A 17,018-nucleotide genomic window follows, 5' to 3' on the forward strand; every position below is an offset into this window, starting at 1 on the left:
TGGTATATGGAACACCAAAAGGATATATAACTCACGAAAAATAAAGTGCCTATGGCTACAAATGTAAAAAAATTGTACACAACTACACTCGTAAACCAAAAGTTATCAATTTTAGTCAAATCAATGATTACTCCCGAAAAATTTTCCTTTTCCTCACTGAACTGCATTTAGAAACCTTATTTGGTTCCATGTATACCACAGATATGTATATAAATATGATAGTAATTCACAAAATTTGGACCTTGCCAGTTACCCTTTCCGCACCCTTTTTATCTGAGCTTCCCACCTGACAAAGCATTGGAGTCTCGTCTGTTACATTTAGCCTCTCCATACAGCGCCATCCACCTGAATCTTCGTATCATCTACTGGTCTCCATGGGGAATCCCACCGCATCCTCAACAATCCCTTCAAAGCTTTGCATAAAGCCAAACATTCGCCAAAACCTTGCTTTTCTGAAATGAATACTTGAGTGCCCACGCATTAAGTCTACTCATTGTATCTTGAAAAGATTCTTCAATTTCACAACCAACCTCCATTCCTCCATGGATAGATCATCCTATATCAATCAACAGATGTAACTTAAAGACATGTTCAACTAAATCCATACAGTTAAATAATTTGCTCATGATGCTTGTTATTGCAGACTTACCCGATAATTAGTTTTGAGAATATCAATAGATCTCCGTGAAATATGGCTTACAAGTTCATCGTCGATCTCAAAATGTCTCCCAAACATTTTTTGTTGCTCTTCAGGATTGCTGCCAACAATCTGTAAAACAAAGTGGAGACTCACAGTAAGGTTGCCACAAAGAATACCCAAGGCAAATCATTCCATTTCTCTCTATCATCCACCTCTTAACTTATCTCTCACCATTTCCTCAACAGCCATAGTATCTAATTATTGATCATGACTAAATCATGTAAATGGAATATGAAATTTGTCAACGTAATAAAACTATTACACTTCAAATAAATTTAAAACAGACATTAATGATCTTCTACTTCTAACACGGTACAACTTACAGGTAGAAGCTTCTTGGTTCTTGTTACAGGCTTTCTAATCAATATTTCGAATTCCATTTTCATTGGTAATAAATTTGGGAGTTTGGTGAGGTTCATTATAAAGCCTTTAGTTTCAGTCCAAGAACATACCTTAATGGCTACTTTCTGCCCCTTCTTGGCATATTCAACAGGTTTGTGGTTATTTTCAATGGAGGCAATGCGACCAATATCAATGAACTCTCTGGAAGGAATGCAAATTGGAGTCCCAATCTGTCAAATAAACAAATATTAGATGCAATTAAGGAATGAAAACAATTATCTTTGTGCATTGCACACAACAGGCTTCACAAAATTAAACTAAATGTTGCCTGTAAAGGTCAAAAGTCATATTAAGCACATTTCCATGCTTCAAAGTGGAAAAATTTGTAGGGTGGAGAATAAATAAGTCCATTCCATTTTCACTTTTCCAATACTTTTGTTGTACCAACTACCGAGAATGTGTGCAACAAATTTAAAGCATAAGTTTCCATCTCACAACATTATAATTACTCAAACCACAGCTTAGATTATACATGGGACAAAGAAATACAATTCTCTGTCAAAAATAGATTTAAAACCAGAACTAAAACTGCTGGATGCACTCCAGCCGAAAAGGACCTCGTCCTTGCGTAAAGAAAACAGTTATTCGCCAGATAATAGCGACCATATAAAAAAAATGCCTCAATAAAAAGTAACAATACCTTTGCAATGCCTTCAAGAATATCAACTCCCAAAACAATTGGGTCCTTCTTGTTGAAAATGCAATTTGGTAAGATTTTAAAAACGCATGGGAAGACTGCCTCATCAGCAGCTTCTTTCTTTTTCTCCTCTTTAATGTTGTCAATATACGCTTTAAATTGATCAAACAGATGATAAATGATATCAGCAATAAATATCTTCACACCTAATTCATCTGCCAGTTCCCTAGCCTCAGGTGTAACTTTGACATCAAATGCCAATATAGCTGCATACTCTCGCTTTTTTTCAAGCATTACGCTGGCCTTCATTACATCTTTTTTGTGAACAGGACCAATGCTTATACCACTAACAGGGATACTAACTTCTGGAGTTTTCAAAAACTCCAGTAATGCTTCTAAGGAACCAAGGGTAGAAGCCTGTACACAAACACCTTCACCAGTCCTGTCAATCCTGCTCATAACTGATCGCATATCTTCCATTGCTGCTTCTTTGATATCTTCCAAATCATCATCAGGCTTCACCACATATAAACCAGTGCCAGCAATGGCATGCTCAAGGCCCTGAATGAAACACAGTAAAACCAAAGCTTAAGCATTCATGAGCACAAGAAAATAGGAAAAGAACAACCAATATCACCAGGAAATACCTGGGCAGTGATTTTTATACCCATTGCAGCTTTGATTTCTTTGTGATGAACATATGTTCCCTGAAATTATACCATTATTACTGCGTTGTAAAGTGTAAGAGATACTAAATAGTACAATCTCTGCCTGTAGATAGAATTTGCCAATATAAAACACATTACTCAAAACAAATTGCTGATGCTGACATGAAACATGAAAGGATGAGATATTGACTTGCTCAAATAGTTTTCTTGTCTAAATTAATTATCTAAGACCCATCCCTCTGGATTTTTGACTCGCTCCACCATGGTAAGCATAATGATTAGGATCTCTTCCAACACTTCTAAGATTATTGGAACTCAATAAAATTTTACCGCAACATTTTTCCCTCCAAAACCATACTTGCTATGAATTTAATAATTCAAGATCAAATAATCTCTTGTTTACAGTCGTAGTAGATGGCAATTAAATAAAGAAACAAATAATTGTGACTATACCTTGACACGAAGTTCCTTCATTGGATGAGGAGTCAATAAAGCTCGAATTGTGGTAACAATTGGGCCCTATAATAAAATTCCATTAGCCTTAACCAGTGATCGGTTGCTAAAAGATGTAGTGAGAATTTAAGACACTTACCTGCATTCCGCAGACAACTATTTGTTCTCCTTCATGAAGGACACCATTAACTAAAACAACATCAATAGTAGTTCCATGGCCTTCAACAACCTTAACCTCTAAAACAGTACACTGGTGACCACAATAAACAAACAATTAGGTCCCTAAGTTAAACCATCGCAATGCATTCGACTAACTTTAACATTAGGTGACAGTAAAGCTAACCTGCACTTCTTCACTGTATGTAAGTTTCTCAACCATTGTCTTTTGGGTCCATTGAACCAAAAGTAATAACAAATCGGGAATTCCTTCGCCACTGAAATATGAAAAAGCAAAAATAGTGTCAATACGACACCCACATGACAAGCAATAAGTAGATTGTGTAACAATTTTAGGCAACACTAATTAAAAAGACTGTCGGTCCCAAGACAAAGTTCAGGCATATTTTACACGTGTTAGTGTCCAAAGATAAATGGACATCTGCCCCCACTTTTCATATACCACCCTCACTTCTCCCACAAAATCACCACTTTTTAGATAATTTCAGTCAGACCTCAGACAGTTTGAAACCAATTTGAAACATTACAAAGAAGTTAAGATGTTCTAGAACACACTGAAATAATAGAATTTAGAAGCAATAGATGATACTTCCTAATAGTGGCAAAAATGTTAAAAAAGCAAATGGACTGAAATTGCTTAAAACCAACAATATGTTTGATTTAGAAATTCTGTTCTTCTAAACGGTAACACATGTAGTAACATTGCAATATATTGACATCAGTATTAGTAAAATCTAGTGTATATAATGCAATACTTATCAGATATAAACTCTCACACCCACAACCCCATAAACTAAATGTTTCAAAAAAATAATACTTCAGACATCTGTTTCTCTTAGTATTATCCCATTAGGAAAGTAAGGCGTGTGCAGGAACAAAAGCAGTACATCAGTCTCAAAATCAAAACCCGTCCATTGTCCTTGTTCTTAATCACAAAGGAGACATCTATATTCATCAGACCAGAGAATTTGATTCAATGGAAATTTTCAAAGCATAAAATAGATGGTGCAACCCTAACTATTTCTACCAAACAATTCATTGTTTCAATTACAACGCCAAACTGATCTTATTTCAGACGAAGGTGAGAGGAGGCAGAATGTTATAATTACAAGGCTACTGCAATTACCTTATTGCACTTGTAGGCACAATACTGAATGTTTCTCCCATTTCTTTGTTTTTATAGTACAACTCAGTATTCATCCCTTGTTCTTTGAATTGAGTAACAATCTAGCAATAAAACAGAAGAAAATTAGGGTTACAAACAATAACAATTAACACAGAAATAAAATCTTGTGCCACCTGAGTGAGCCTCATATTGAACTCATTTTGAACATCCTTAGTCTGCTGCTTCAGTGCTTTGACAATTGGGGAATTGCGACATGTTTTCCATCCATAAAGCCTGTCAACCTGCAAAGTGTCAAAGAAAAGTTCAACAAGCATAAGCATCAGCTATTAAAAATATTCAAGAAAGTGTTAAGGCAGAAATACTAACCTTATTTAAGGCAACAATGAATTCTGTATTCCTCATTTTTAATAGATTTAGTGACTCTATTGTTTGTTGCTCTAACCCATGCATAATGTCAACAACCAAAATTGCAATATCACATAGGCCTGAACCCCGAGACCTCAAGTTAGTAAATGACTCGTGCCCAGGGGTGTCAATAACCAGTAGACCAGGAACTTTCAGCTTGGCATCAGCTTTCAGTTCCTTTGTTCTTTCACGTATGTTCTCAGCAGGAAAGTATGTTGCACCAATCTGTTGTGTGATACCTCCAGCCTCACCCTCCTGAACATTAGTACCTCGAATACAATCCAACAGCTTGGTCTTCCCAGTATCCACGTGCCCCATGATACAGCAAATTGGGGAGCGGAGGTTTTCATCATTAGGCTGAGGAGGGGCAGCAGATTTTTTTGACCTATTCAAGTCAGAATCATGCTTCTTATTTCTGTCTGTAACCACAGCATTAGCTTGCTTTCCATTTTCAGTTTCATCAGTCACAGGCCCAGAAACAGTTGCACTAGCAGCCCCTGTTGCATAGGAGAAAAACAGATTATTTTTAAATTAGAAGGAAGTAGTAATAAATAAAGAATAAAAAGGTTATACTTTATTAGGGAAACAAAAGTGTAAGTAAATATCGATTCACACAACCCCTTGCTATACCGGGGGACACACAACAGTAACAACTAACAACCAAACGCATGGAACACAGAAATCTATTAGTGTCAATCAAACACCGTTTGTTCTAGTTAAAGCAGAGCTGGATATAAAAGTACTAATTGTTATCATATACCAGAAAAACATGCATCGCAATGCAGGTTTCCAGTTTAACAACAACTCCTGTAGCAAATAGAATATCTCAACAACGTATTACTTCATGAAAGCAGTGATGCTAATTTAACAAAGAAGTCACTTGAATTGGGAAGAAAAAATCCAAACCTAAGTTTTTTGTCAAAAATTTATAGAACCATAGTTTTTAATTCTTTATACCAAAACAAGTTCACATATGCATTTACACTATGGCTACTATATAAGGGTACAACAATAGAGACCCGAACGCTATGTCTCCAAACTTGTAGTTTACAATCATCAAAGAGGTTTTTGGCAGTATAAGAACAAGACAAAATGCCAATAAAAAATATGCAAATCTCACCGGCATTCTGAGTTGGCATGGCATTTTTAATCTCCTTTTTGATAACAGGTTTAGGTTCGGAGTCAGCCTCTTCGTCTGCAAATGCACCTTTGGCATTCAGATTAACATCATCCCAGCTTTTTGCATCCCATTCATCATCTTCATCATCTTCCACCACATCATCTTCAGCAGTGACAGGAAGTTCAACTTTGTCATCCACCTGAATCGACTCCACTTCTTCAATATTTACTGGTTCCTCAGAAACTACATCAGTAGCAGTCTCCTTCGCTTCGACAATTTCAGCTGCCTGAGCAGCAGCACCATTCTGATTTCTATTATTTGGTTTTGCCTTCTTTGTCTGGTATATGGGTTTTTTAGCTGGAGCACCAGAGTCCCCAGAAGGGAGAGTCAGACCCCCAGTGCTATTGAGAATCTGCCTCCTCATTGCCTCCAAACGACGTGCTTCTTCTTTCTGCTTACCAGTTAATAATTTACCTTCTTGCTTTTTTTTCAGGAGTTTTTCCTTTTCTCTTTCCTTCTTTCTGCGTTTAGCTTCTTCTGCCTGTCTCTCAAGTTCCTCTTGCCCGCGTCGCTCCTCTTCTTCCTTCTTTAACCTCTCTTCCTCTTCTCGTTTCTTCTTTTCTTCAGCCTCTTTTCTTCGAGCTAGTGCCTCTTGCATCTCTCTAACATGCTTTGGCACTTTCTTATCAGCTGCCTTAGCCTTTGAGTCATTCTTCTTTGGTTCAATTGCCTCAGCTTTAACTTCAGCTAATTCTTTTTCTGGTGCACTTCCTGCTGCTGCTGCGGCAGCGGCAGCTGCCTTCTTCTCCTTTTCCTTTTCCTTTTTCTTCTTCTTCTTCTTTGCAGCAGCTGATTCTACCACCTCCTCTTCACCCTCCTTTTCCCCAGAAGCATCAGCAGCAGCAGGACCTACTTCAGGAGTAGGCTGAACTTTATCATCCTGTGGTGCAGAAGCAGTTGGTTTTGGCATAGGAGCCTCACCGAGCTCTGCAAGAAGCTTATCCAAATCTTCCTCCTCTTGAGCAGTTCTTCCACTCTTTTTCTTATTCTTCTTCTTATTTTTGGAAGTTTCAGCAACTCCTTCACTCTTATTTACATTGCTGTTGCTAGCATCAGCACTACCAATAGTGGGTGCCTCAGGCTCAACTACATCCACATTTTCCTCACTCCCTTTGGCAGCAGTGCTACTGCCCTTCTTTTTAGAGGACTTCTTTTTACCTGAAAACGAAACTAAAGAAACATCATCCTCATCCATGTCATCACCATCCTTACCAGACTCGGGTACAGAAACATCATCCTCAACAGAAACAGCTTTGCCACCGGAACTTGCAGCTTTCTTGGAAGACTTCTTCTTCTTGCCAGAGAAAGTAATTGGTCCAATTTCATCGTCATCATCACCACCACCATCCTCCTTCTCCTCTTCATCGTCGATTTCAGTGAGAACAGAGGCAGAAAACACAGCACCACCCTTTTTACTGCCTTTCGAAGACTTCTTCTTCCCCGTGAAAGTAATAACAGGTTCATCGTCATCAAAATCATTGTTCTTATCATCTGCCACCTCACCATCCCCACCATCATCAATGGCATCAAAAGCCGAGGCAGCGAACAAACTTCCACCGCTTTTCTTCGAAACCTTCGAGGACTTTTTCTTTCCAGTAAAGCTAACCACCGGCTCATCCTCCTCCTCCTCCTCCTCCTCCTCACCACCAGCATCATCGTCGATAGCATCAAAAGCTGATGCATTGAACAGACTACCATCTCCTTTGTTCGATGCCTTCTTACCCGAAAAACTTACCGCAGGTCCATCCTCTTCAGACTTTTCTTCTTCGTCACCTTCCTCATCACCAAGCAAACTAAAGCCAGATGGAGTAAACGCACTGCTCCCACCGCCTTTCTTATTTTTCCCCTTCTTCTTCCCAGCAAACACAACTTCAGGCACATCTTCGTCATCATCAACATCATCATCATTACTCTTACTTTTAGCATTGCCTTTCTTACTTTTCTTCTTTCCCGCCGCAGCGGGTTTCTCTTCCAGCGCCGGCTCCTCGGAGAGCTCTGTTCCAATGGAATACTCATCGTCGTCGATGACCACGGCCTTCTTCTTAGATTTCCCGCCACCGCCTTGCTGCGACGCGTTCTCCTCGTCTCTCGCAGTCGGCTTCTTCCTCCCCATGTCCGATTAGGGTTTTCTCTTCTCCCGCGAGTATGAGTGGAAACGGCGCCGCGTTAGAATCACAGAACTGCGAAATGGAAAGGAAAATCGCCTCGATGGAATAAGAATAAGATCTATTCGCAAAAACTCTACGCCAGAGAATAAATTAAAGGAAAGGAACACACCCTAAGTGAATCTGACGGCAACGCAGAGAATCTGCAACGCAAGGGAAAGGAAAACGCCGATTGCGATTGGGTTAAGAGTGACGAGAAAAAGTGTGATTGTTCGGAAACGATAGAGCGGCGGTGAAGGAATGGGAACAAATATTTGAGCCCTTGAAGGAATGTGATTGTGAAAACAAATATTAATTATTATGTATAATTACGTATGTATTTGTGTTATAAGCAATGGCAAATGAGTGAAAGAGAAGAAACACATGGTTTCTGTTCTAGGGTTATTTGTCTGTGTGAGTGTGAGTGTGCGTGGTAAATTGATGGTATTATTTATTAACCCAACTCCATCCAGCCTTACAAACTTCTACTTTGGTTTTGGAGAGACAAATACAGAAAATAAAAATACAAAATAAATGCATGAAAAGAAATAGATAAAAATAAAATCAAGAAAAATATTTTGAGTAGTTGATTTGTGTCACATAAATATAAATTTATTTAATTTTATCATTTTATTTGATTTAAGGTTTTAGTTTCTATATTTGAAGAGTCATTAGATATTATCATATATTATGAAATATTATAAGATATTATTAGATATTAATAAGTTATAATTATTATTTTGAACAAAAATTATTTAAAGAGATATAACGGTTGTTGTTATTTATTTTATTTAAAGGATTTTTTTAAATGATCAAAGATATCGGGAATATACTTGTTGTGGAAATGGTTATTATACAAAATATTTGGTAGTTAAAGAAATGTTATTTATAAGATAAGATAAATAATGATATAAAATACAAATATTTGTTACGAGAATAATTTTTAAAAGATTATAAAGTGCATGGGAATTATATTTTAAGGTAAATTTTTCTTATTTTATCTCAAAGGATATTACAAGAATCATCTTCAAGGTCTAATGTTTTATTTAAAATATTTAATAAGATTCTTTTCCAATAAACATGTAATAACCATATACTTGATAGTTGATATTTTATGGTTATTAAAATTTTATGTAAAACATCTTGAGAGTATCTAAGATTTTAAATATGAAATTAAAGTTTATAAATTTACATGTGTGTTATATTTGTATAAAAAGTAAAAATAAGATTCAAGTGAAACCTTTTATTTACTTAATCCAAGTTAGGAAAATAAATATTTTATGTGATTATTATACAAATATTGATATGTATTGTCATATTTTAGGTTGATAAATTTTTTTGTATGTTATGAATTTATCTTCATTATATATAAGACGAGTGTAAGTATATTTTAATAAGTGATTCTAAACACCTGAGTATGATTAGACAATAGTGAGTTGTTTCAACGTACTCTTAAACGTTTAAGTGTAATTAAATGAGTGTGAATATGTTTTTATAAATGTTTCCAGATGTTGATTATGATTAGAGGAGTGTAAACATATCTCTGTGCTTTAAGTTTTGGATATGTTTTTGAGATAAACAAAAACAAGTTTAAAGTGTCATAATTTATTAGATGATTGAAGATGTGGTATTATGTATGTAATATTAATAATTATTTAATAAAAATCTTTGTTATATTGGCTCTTGTTATGATATTGGTTTAATGTCTCGGTAGGTCCTTATTTTTGTTCAGAATTTTAAATAAGTCTCTTTTTTTTGCGGCGTCTCAATTGGGTCCTTATTTTGTGAAAATTGCATCAATTAAACCGTTAAATTGAACTTAATGACAGTTACTGAATATTTGACGTGGCACATTGGATTTTATTTTTAAATTACATGGTTAAATGATTTGGATTTGAGTTATTTTAAAATTAAAAAATTAAAAAAGAATTAGGATCCTTTTTACAGCATCATCATCTTCACCAATTCCATCCCAAAATCCTTATCTGCTCCATCATATCCTCATCATCCTTATATGCTCCATCATATGTTCATCGTAACCATCATCCCTTCTTCTAGCATCCTTATTTTTGCATCAATTGATAATCTTTAGACAGAAACAAACTAACCTAGCCCAATCAAAAAGAGCAATTGAAAAACAGGAAAGAGCAATCTGTAAATGAAGAAATTCACAAACATGGAAGGAAGGAAGAATTTGAGGCCTCACAATTTCAAGAGAATCAACACCCAAATATGAAAATTTAGTTTGTAGAGTCAAAGTGGTTTCATTAATAGAAAGCTACTTTACAATTGTGCATTGGATAATTTGCAGAGTTTCTGGATGAGCCTTCGGCTAGTAAAGGGAACATATAAGAGAAGCCATTGTTGAAAGTTTCTTCAAGCACATCTCGACAATCACCATCAACTCACTCCCTTCCGTCAACGAAACCTCCAAAAGGGTTCCAAACCAATTTCACCCAAATTTCTTTTAAAGAAACGAAAATAAAAATGAAGGATATGGACGATGAAGAAGAGATCCAGTCTCATCTGTCGCCGACGAGCGAATCCCTAATATCTTCTCTGAGGGCGAACGGTTGAATAATGCTAACTCTTGGAATGCTGACACCATTGAATAGTTTGGCATTAGCGCTTCTGATTCAACAGCCGTCGAAGGGGAACGATGAGGGAGTAGGCGGCGGAGGAAGGGAGGATTGCTGGAGCGGAGGCGCAGGGAGAGAGGTATTTAGACGAACTTAGATTCTAAAGGAACCCTAATTTGAGGAAGCACTCAGATTTCTCTAATCCCTATTTTTCATAAACAATTCATTTTAATTAACTTCTCTCAATTTCTTTAATTTTAAAAAAACAAATATCCATGACAGATTAACTTAACCCTTGCCACATCATTCAAAACACTATCGTCAGCATGCCACGTATACATCAGTCTAACAGTGTTTGTTTAATTTAACGGCAAGCCTCTATTTGTTTTAATTTTTCCAAAATAAGGACTCAATTGAGACACCAAATAAGCAGGGGACCTATTTGAGATTCTGGACGGAGAAAATGACCTATCAAAACATTAAACCTATCATATATGTTGCACGAAAACAAATGATGATAAAAGAGTTTAAATACACATGAAAAGTTAAATATGGGTTAGAAATGTTTATATATTTTTCAAATAATAATTTTAATTTGTTTAAGAATAAAAATGCATGCGTTTTAAATGTTGAACATTTTTCTTTAAACAAATTTAAATATTAATTATTTTATTTAACTTTTAATCATTTAATTAAAATGTCTTACTTTTTCTATAGGTAAAATAATATATATTATAGAAGAATACCATTAGAAATTGTATTTCAATTATTAGACAAGACTAGTTTTTGAAAAGTTTTTCAAACAAAATTTCTTTAGTCTTTCTTTAACAACTTGTTTTGTTAAAGAATGTAGTTTTGAAATATTAGAAAAATTAGGGATGTTACACTTTAATGGGTAATATAAAACAATTCTCTTTTTTTTTTTCTTAAATGCTTACTTCGTCTCCAAAGGTGACTAAACAAGAAAAAAAAAAGCTGAACAACATAAGAAAAAAGAGAAAAAGTACGACCACATTAGTATCGATTTAACTGTCAATTTAAACGGACATGACTTTATTCATCTACTTTTCATAACATAGGGAACCATGTCTTCATTTTTAAAATCGGATACTAAACATAAATTCATCTTTTAACACGAGGACGTAGTAAACATTTAAACTTTTTCTTTATTGTCTTTCTTCTTTAATTTTAATTTTTTTCAAAAACCTTTTCTCTTTAAAATAGTTTTCATTATATCATTCTTTTTATATATCAAAAGTGGTGTATTTAAAAAAAAAAAACTTCGGCCTAAAATATTTAATAATTTTTTTACGACTTTGTTTAAGTGGTGTATACCTTCTGCGTATAACCAATAGATTTCATTGGAATTAAGAAATTTTTTTTTAAAAACACTCAAAATATTTATAAACTTTGAATATTTTTTTATAATTTTTAAAAATACCTTTTAACTTAATAAACTTTGTTTCATTAACATTAAAATAAATATAAATGTTTTGATTATTGTAAATTTTTATTTATATGTAATTACATAATACTTTATATAATTTATTCAATTTTATCTAATTGTTATATGATACGGCGATTATAAATTTTTTAATTTTAATCTTTTTTTAAATATGTGACATTAAAAAAATAAAAATAGATAATTTTAAAATTAAATATTTGATAATATTATTTTTTAATATTTTTATTTTTTTAAAATTAATTAATTGATATTAAAACAACAACAAAAAATTCATATAATCACAAATATACCGATAAGAATGAGAATGAAATAAATTTTTTATAAGAATGTAATTAAGAAAAAATTTTACTATGAAGATGGGATGAGAGATTATGAACATCTATATCCCACTAGTTGTGATCTCTATTTAAAACAAGCTGTCAAGAATTTATTAAGATAAGATATAATCAGGATAAAATAAACATTTAATAATTCTCTATATCATTTAATATTAGATATAAAAAATCATTTAATGGATCTGTTTTATAATAGAAAATGTTTTTGTTTCTTAAAAAATACAAAAAATTACTTTTTTTCATAATCATTTAGTATCAAATAAATGTAAGAGTGCCATTTTCCTGTTATTATTTTTTAATCTAAACAAACAAGCAAACCTTATGCTATTTATTTATATTTTAATTTGACGTTCTCATTTGTTTTGTTGTAGTAGTTTATTGTTGGAAATATGGTTCGTCTTTGCCTTTTTATTTTAACATTTTTTGCAACATGTTGTTGGAATAAGAAATTACAAGAACATAAATGCGATTTATATGAACTTTCCACAAAAGCACATACTATCTTCTGAAAAAGATTTTTAAGGAAAACAAAACCATAATAACATTATGTATTCATTCATCTTTAACCAGTATCTCTATTTTTATTTTGTATTTTCTGACACTAATGATATTTCATGAGAAATCTTTCATTCGTCATAATCTAAATTATGCAGAGATTAGATGCAACACTATATCTGACGAGAGATAAATCAATTATTAAATGTAATGTTTTTAATTCAAGCGAGTATTGCAATTTAAACCTTATTATTTAACTATGATTTAATTGATTTGTCCTCTGATAAAAATTGAGGCAGCCTATATCATGTTCAACATAAAAGATAACATCTTAACATATGGATGCATATATAAAAATTCTTTATATAGAATATTTTCTTAACATGGAGGAGATAAGATAAAAAGCCTTGTTGATACATAAATAGACAGAGTGTATTTACACAGTTACACCTCAAATGAAGATTATAATGTTGAACAGTGTATGATAATAGTTATAAAAAAAAATAACATTTTGAGATGATTATGATTTTTATTTCACTTGTGTTTGATCCATGGCTTATGACTTATCAATGGTGTTATAAGTAATGTAGCTCCAAATAAGTTTTGATGTTTTGGGCGAACAAGTTTGAGATAACTCTTTTGAAGATACATTGAGATATTCAATAGTATTAGTTACTATAACCTTTTTCAAAACAAAAATGCCTTTTTAAACTATTAAGTTTTTCCCTGTGGGAATTACTTGAATTTTTAAAGAACCATACTACTCACAAGAGAAAGATCACACTTTGGCACCATCCTTAATTGGATAAGGATGCATGTATGTCCATCTTTATCTGATATACATATATCAAATACTCTCTTTTATTTGATATACATATATCGTGTGCTTATGAATATTTATAGGCCTCTGTAAATATTTTTTCTTCTTAATTTTTAAATTTAAGCTTTATCATGTTATTAATTTGAAATATTCACAATAAAAAATTAATCATTATTATTTTTTAAATCACATTGTTTTCCTACATAAAATTCAAAAGCATGACTTTACTCAAGGCCTTTAGAAATATTTCTAGTTATATCATCGCCAAATTTTAACTTTATTCATATTTTAAGAATCTTAAGTTATACTATAATTCATTGTTGTCATTTATTTATTTATTTTTATATAAACTCTCAAATTTCTAAATATGTAATTTATCATTTTCTCATTTTGTTTTCTGAAAGCTATTTAAAATGATGATATGATGCTTGCTGATAAAACATAACATTCGATAACATTTTTATTCAACAAATTTTAGCAATTTAAAGTTATTAAGGATTGAACACACCCTCTTGATGTCCTTTCAGAGACATTAGAACGATACTTTGACAGTAATAACTATCATTTAACAATTTATTATAGGATAAAATAATTCTAATAAAAGTGAAAGAATAGTAAGGAATTCTGTCAAATCGGTGTTAAAAATTTGAGTTTCAAAATATCATTGTCCTATAAATTACTCCTTTAATCAAATACATTACGGACAAGCATTCCCAAGAGAACTTTACAATTTCCTGCACAACAATCGTCAAAAGGGAGAAAAGGAGAAGAAGGATAATCTTAAAATATAAGAAACAAATACAAAGAAAACTGCATTTTTCAAATTAACAGTAAGAATAATGAGAGGAAGCACATGAGATGGTAGTCCACCGTCAGTTTAAACCAAGTTATAGAAGAAAACAAAACCGTGTATGCAATAACAGAATCAATTTGTAATGCGACTATAACAACTTAGAAACCAACGCAAATTCACAAGTATCCTTTCCTTACGATAGCTAATCATTGTTGGAAGTGACAGACTAACTATGTAATAATTAATTCCCCCTCCACAAGAAAAAAGTAGTTCATAGTTTAACATACTTGAAACATAAGCTCTATTGCAGTTCACAGCTTTAAGAAAAGACAGCCTTCCTTCTAAAATCATCTAATTATTTTGGAGCAGACGGATATACAAATTCTAGATCTAGATTGCTGTCAATTCATTTCTCAAGCTCAAGCCAAAGAAGCACAAAACAATTGTGAGATTAGTAAACAAACTGACTTTCCTTTCTAAATGTAAAGACATGAAACTTCAATGACAAGGGGAAAAGCTAGAAATGTAAATAATAACAATGTGAAGGCTGATAATAGTAGCACAACTCATTCTAACTGTATAGGCACACAAAATCGACATTGGAACTTTCCCATTCACACACAGAACAATATCTTCGTTGTCCCCTCTGTTTTTAAATAGATGTCAAGACAACGGAGAACCAAAACATGAAGAAAAAAATGAACCTACTGAGAATTAAAGAAGCATTGACAAAATGGCAACTGCAGCTTACCATTCTTTTAATGAGAATCTAGTACAGAAAGAATTCAGGTTAAGACTTGATGAATTCGGTGGATAAGTAAATGTAGTACAGGCCATTAAAGGCTTAAACAGCTTACAACCTACAGAGAGTAGGTGTTTGTAGATCATTCTGCCCCCAGTTCATTTTGGAGAATGTGGCATGCAATTATTTACTGGAAAAGAAGGTAGAATATCTAAGAGCATGATTGAATAACCATGTAGAACGTACTTTAGGAAAATGTTAGGCTTTAGTATCTTGTATTCTGAATCTACTATTGGAAGGATGCAACTGTTATCCATGCAGTAAACTACGCAAATCAAACGCACAATCTATACACCAAGGTTGAATTTCAAGAAACATCATCATCAAAGAGAACTCTATAAAACCGTTTTCTTTCTTCAGGGTCAAATAACCCTCCCACCTTACTATCTCCACCGTTACTATCACCACCATCATCATCAACTTCGTGACTTCTCCTTCTACCCTTTGCACCATCTACACTAATCAATGGAACCCCTAACTTCCTCCTCTTTTCCACATTGAGGAGGCGACGCCTCTGATTGTATTCATGAAGCCCCTCCTCCATCAACTCCCCAAACTTCTCCTTCATAACGACCAAAGGATCCTTATCCACAAGCTGAGACCCGACATAGGCCTCCCTAAGAAGCACAGTGTAAATCTTATACTTATTGGAAACATAGAAAATCCCAGGGTGCTTGAGCAACAACACATTCAACCTATCAGGCAAAAGGAACTCCCTCCTAAAATGCCCCAACTTCACAATTGAAGCCTTCTTCCAAAGAGTCAAAGACAACAACTCATGCACCAAACCAACATTCCTCTTCTCCATCTCCTTGGACCCCTCCACCAAACCTCGAGGATCCGAATACGGCGAAATGTAAGGAGTTTCGTCAAATTCGCGAAATCTCTCCCAGGATTTCACCCAACTAGACGGCAAAGAACATGAAAAATGTGGCGGCGTACCGTGCTTCGCAGCGGAGGATTCGACGGCGGAGACTGCGAGGTCAGGGTCCCAATGCAGCAACTCAATGGCCATGGAGTTCCTCCTGCCGCTCTCGTTGACGATACGGAACAAATTAGGGTAGTTGGGCAGTATCCTGATTACGTAATCATCGGGGAAGCCGAACGCGCGTTTGAATTCGTTGATTTTGAGGGCGGTGAGTCTGTTGCGGGCAGTTAGCATGAGAAGTTTGGCCAAGCGGCGAGCGAAGAGGGATTGGAGGGAGTCGATGAGGGAGTGTTCCTGTGCGACGAGGTTCATCATGCGTTTGGTGAGGCGGCAGCGGTTATCGTGGATTTGGAAGCAGCATGGGTACTTAGAGAGCCAGTTGAGGGCTTTTCCTTGCAGATCGAGGGTTTTGAACTTCTTCTGAAGGGTTTCGATGGGGATTTCGTTGTTGGGGTAGCGGAGGATGATGTTCTTTATCTGGTTGTTAACTACCCATCGTCGATTGCGTGAGAGTGCCGATTCTAACTCTGCTTCCTTCTTCATCGACCACAGAGACAATCTTCGGAGGAAAATCCATTGCTCTATCAAAGACACCCTCGCCTCCACATGATTCAACTTTCCTATTCTCAACATTGAATTCACCAACAAGAAATCGAATAGAATAAAACTTATACATTATACAAGAATAGATTAAAACTTGATTCCATGTCATCAGAGAATCAAATTACCATTTCATTCATCTCTCAATATGCCTTCTTTTCCATTTCGTGAATGTTGTTGAAAAGTTAATATGTGAATATCACCTTTTTATTCTATTATAAATGATTCAGGAATGCATGTTGAAGCTACTGTGTTTATGTTTCCCACAGAAAATAAATGTCATCGATAGAACAAAATATTCGCGTAAAA

At 34.3% G+C, this 17,018-nt stretch overlaps 2 protein-coding genes across 3 annotated transcripts; both read right to left on the reverse strand.

Moving 5' to 3' along the window:
* Nucleotides 1-5: 5 nt before the first annotated feature.
* Nucleotides 6-8,309, reverse strand: LOC108325872 (eukaryotic translation initiation factor 5B). Of its 2 annotated transcripts, XM_017558981.2 has the most exons (13): nucleotides 8,026-8,309; nucleotides 5,689-7,928; nucleotides 4,530-5,065; nucleotides 4,337-4,444; nucleotides 4,164-4,264; nucleotides 3,204-3,294; nucleotides 3,000-3,110; nucleotides 2,861-2,926; nucleotides 2,387-2,446; nucleotides 1,743-2,300; nucleotides 1,153-1,272; nucleotides 650-769; nucleotides 6-556 (listed from the first exon to the last, which is right to left on the reverse strand). In XM_017558981.2, exons 2-13 carry the CDS (start codon nucleotides 7,859-7,861, stop codon nucleotides 491-493), a joined length of 4,110 nt encoding a protein of 1,369 aa, XP_017414470.1. In that variant the 5' UTR covers nucleotides 7,862-7,928; nucleotides 8,026-8,309; the 3' UTR covers nucleotides 6-490. The 2 variants fall into 2 exon arrangements, 1 of the variants encoding a protein (XP_017414470.1); XR_008247866.1 differs by lacking the exon at nucleotides 6-556 and having other exon boundaries at nucleotides 1,946-2,300.
* Nucleotides 8,310-14,198: 5,889 nt separating this feature from the next.
* Nucleotides 14,199-16,973, reverse strand: LOC108325078 (protein WHAT'S THIS FACTOR 1 homolog, chloroplastic). Its single transcript, XM_017558080.2, has one exon. It carries the CDS (start codon nucleotides 16,740-16,742, stop codon nucleotides 15,489-15,491), a length of 1,254 nt encoding a protein of 417 aa, XP_017413569.1. The 5' UTR covers nucleotides 16,743-16,973; the 3' UTR covers nucleotides 14,199-15,488.
* Between the last annotated feature and the right edge of the window lie 45 nt (nucleotides 16,974-17,018).

Source organism: Vigna angularis, chromosome 3 (genome assembly GCF_016808095.1).
Source record: "Vigna angularis cultivar LongXiaoDou No.4 chromosome 3, ASM1680809v1, whole genome shotgun sequence".
Classification (NCBI taxonomy): Eukaryota; Viridiplantae; Streptophyta; class Magnoliopsida; order Fabales; family Fabaceae; genus Vigna; species Vigna angularis.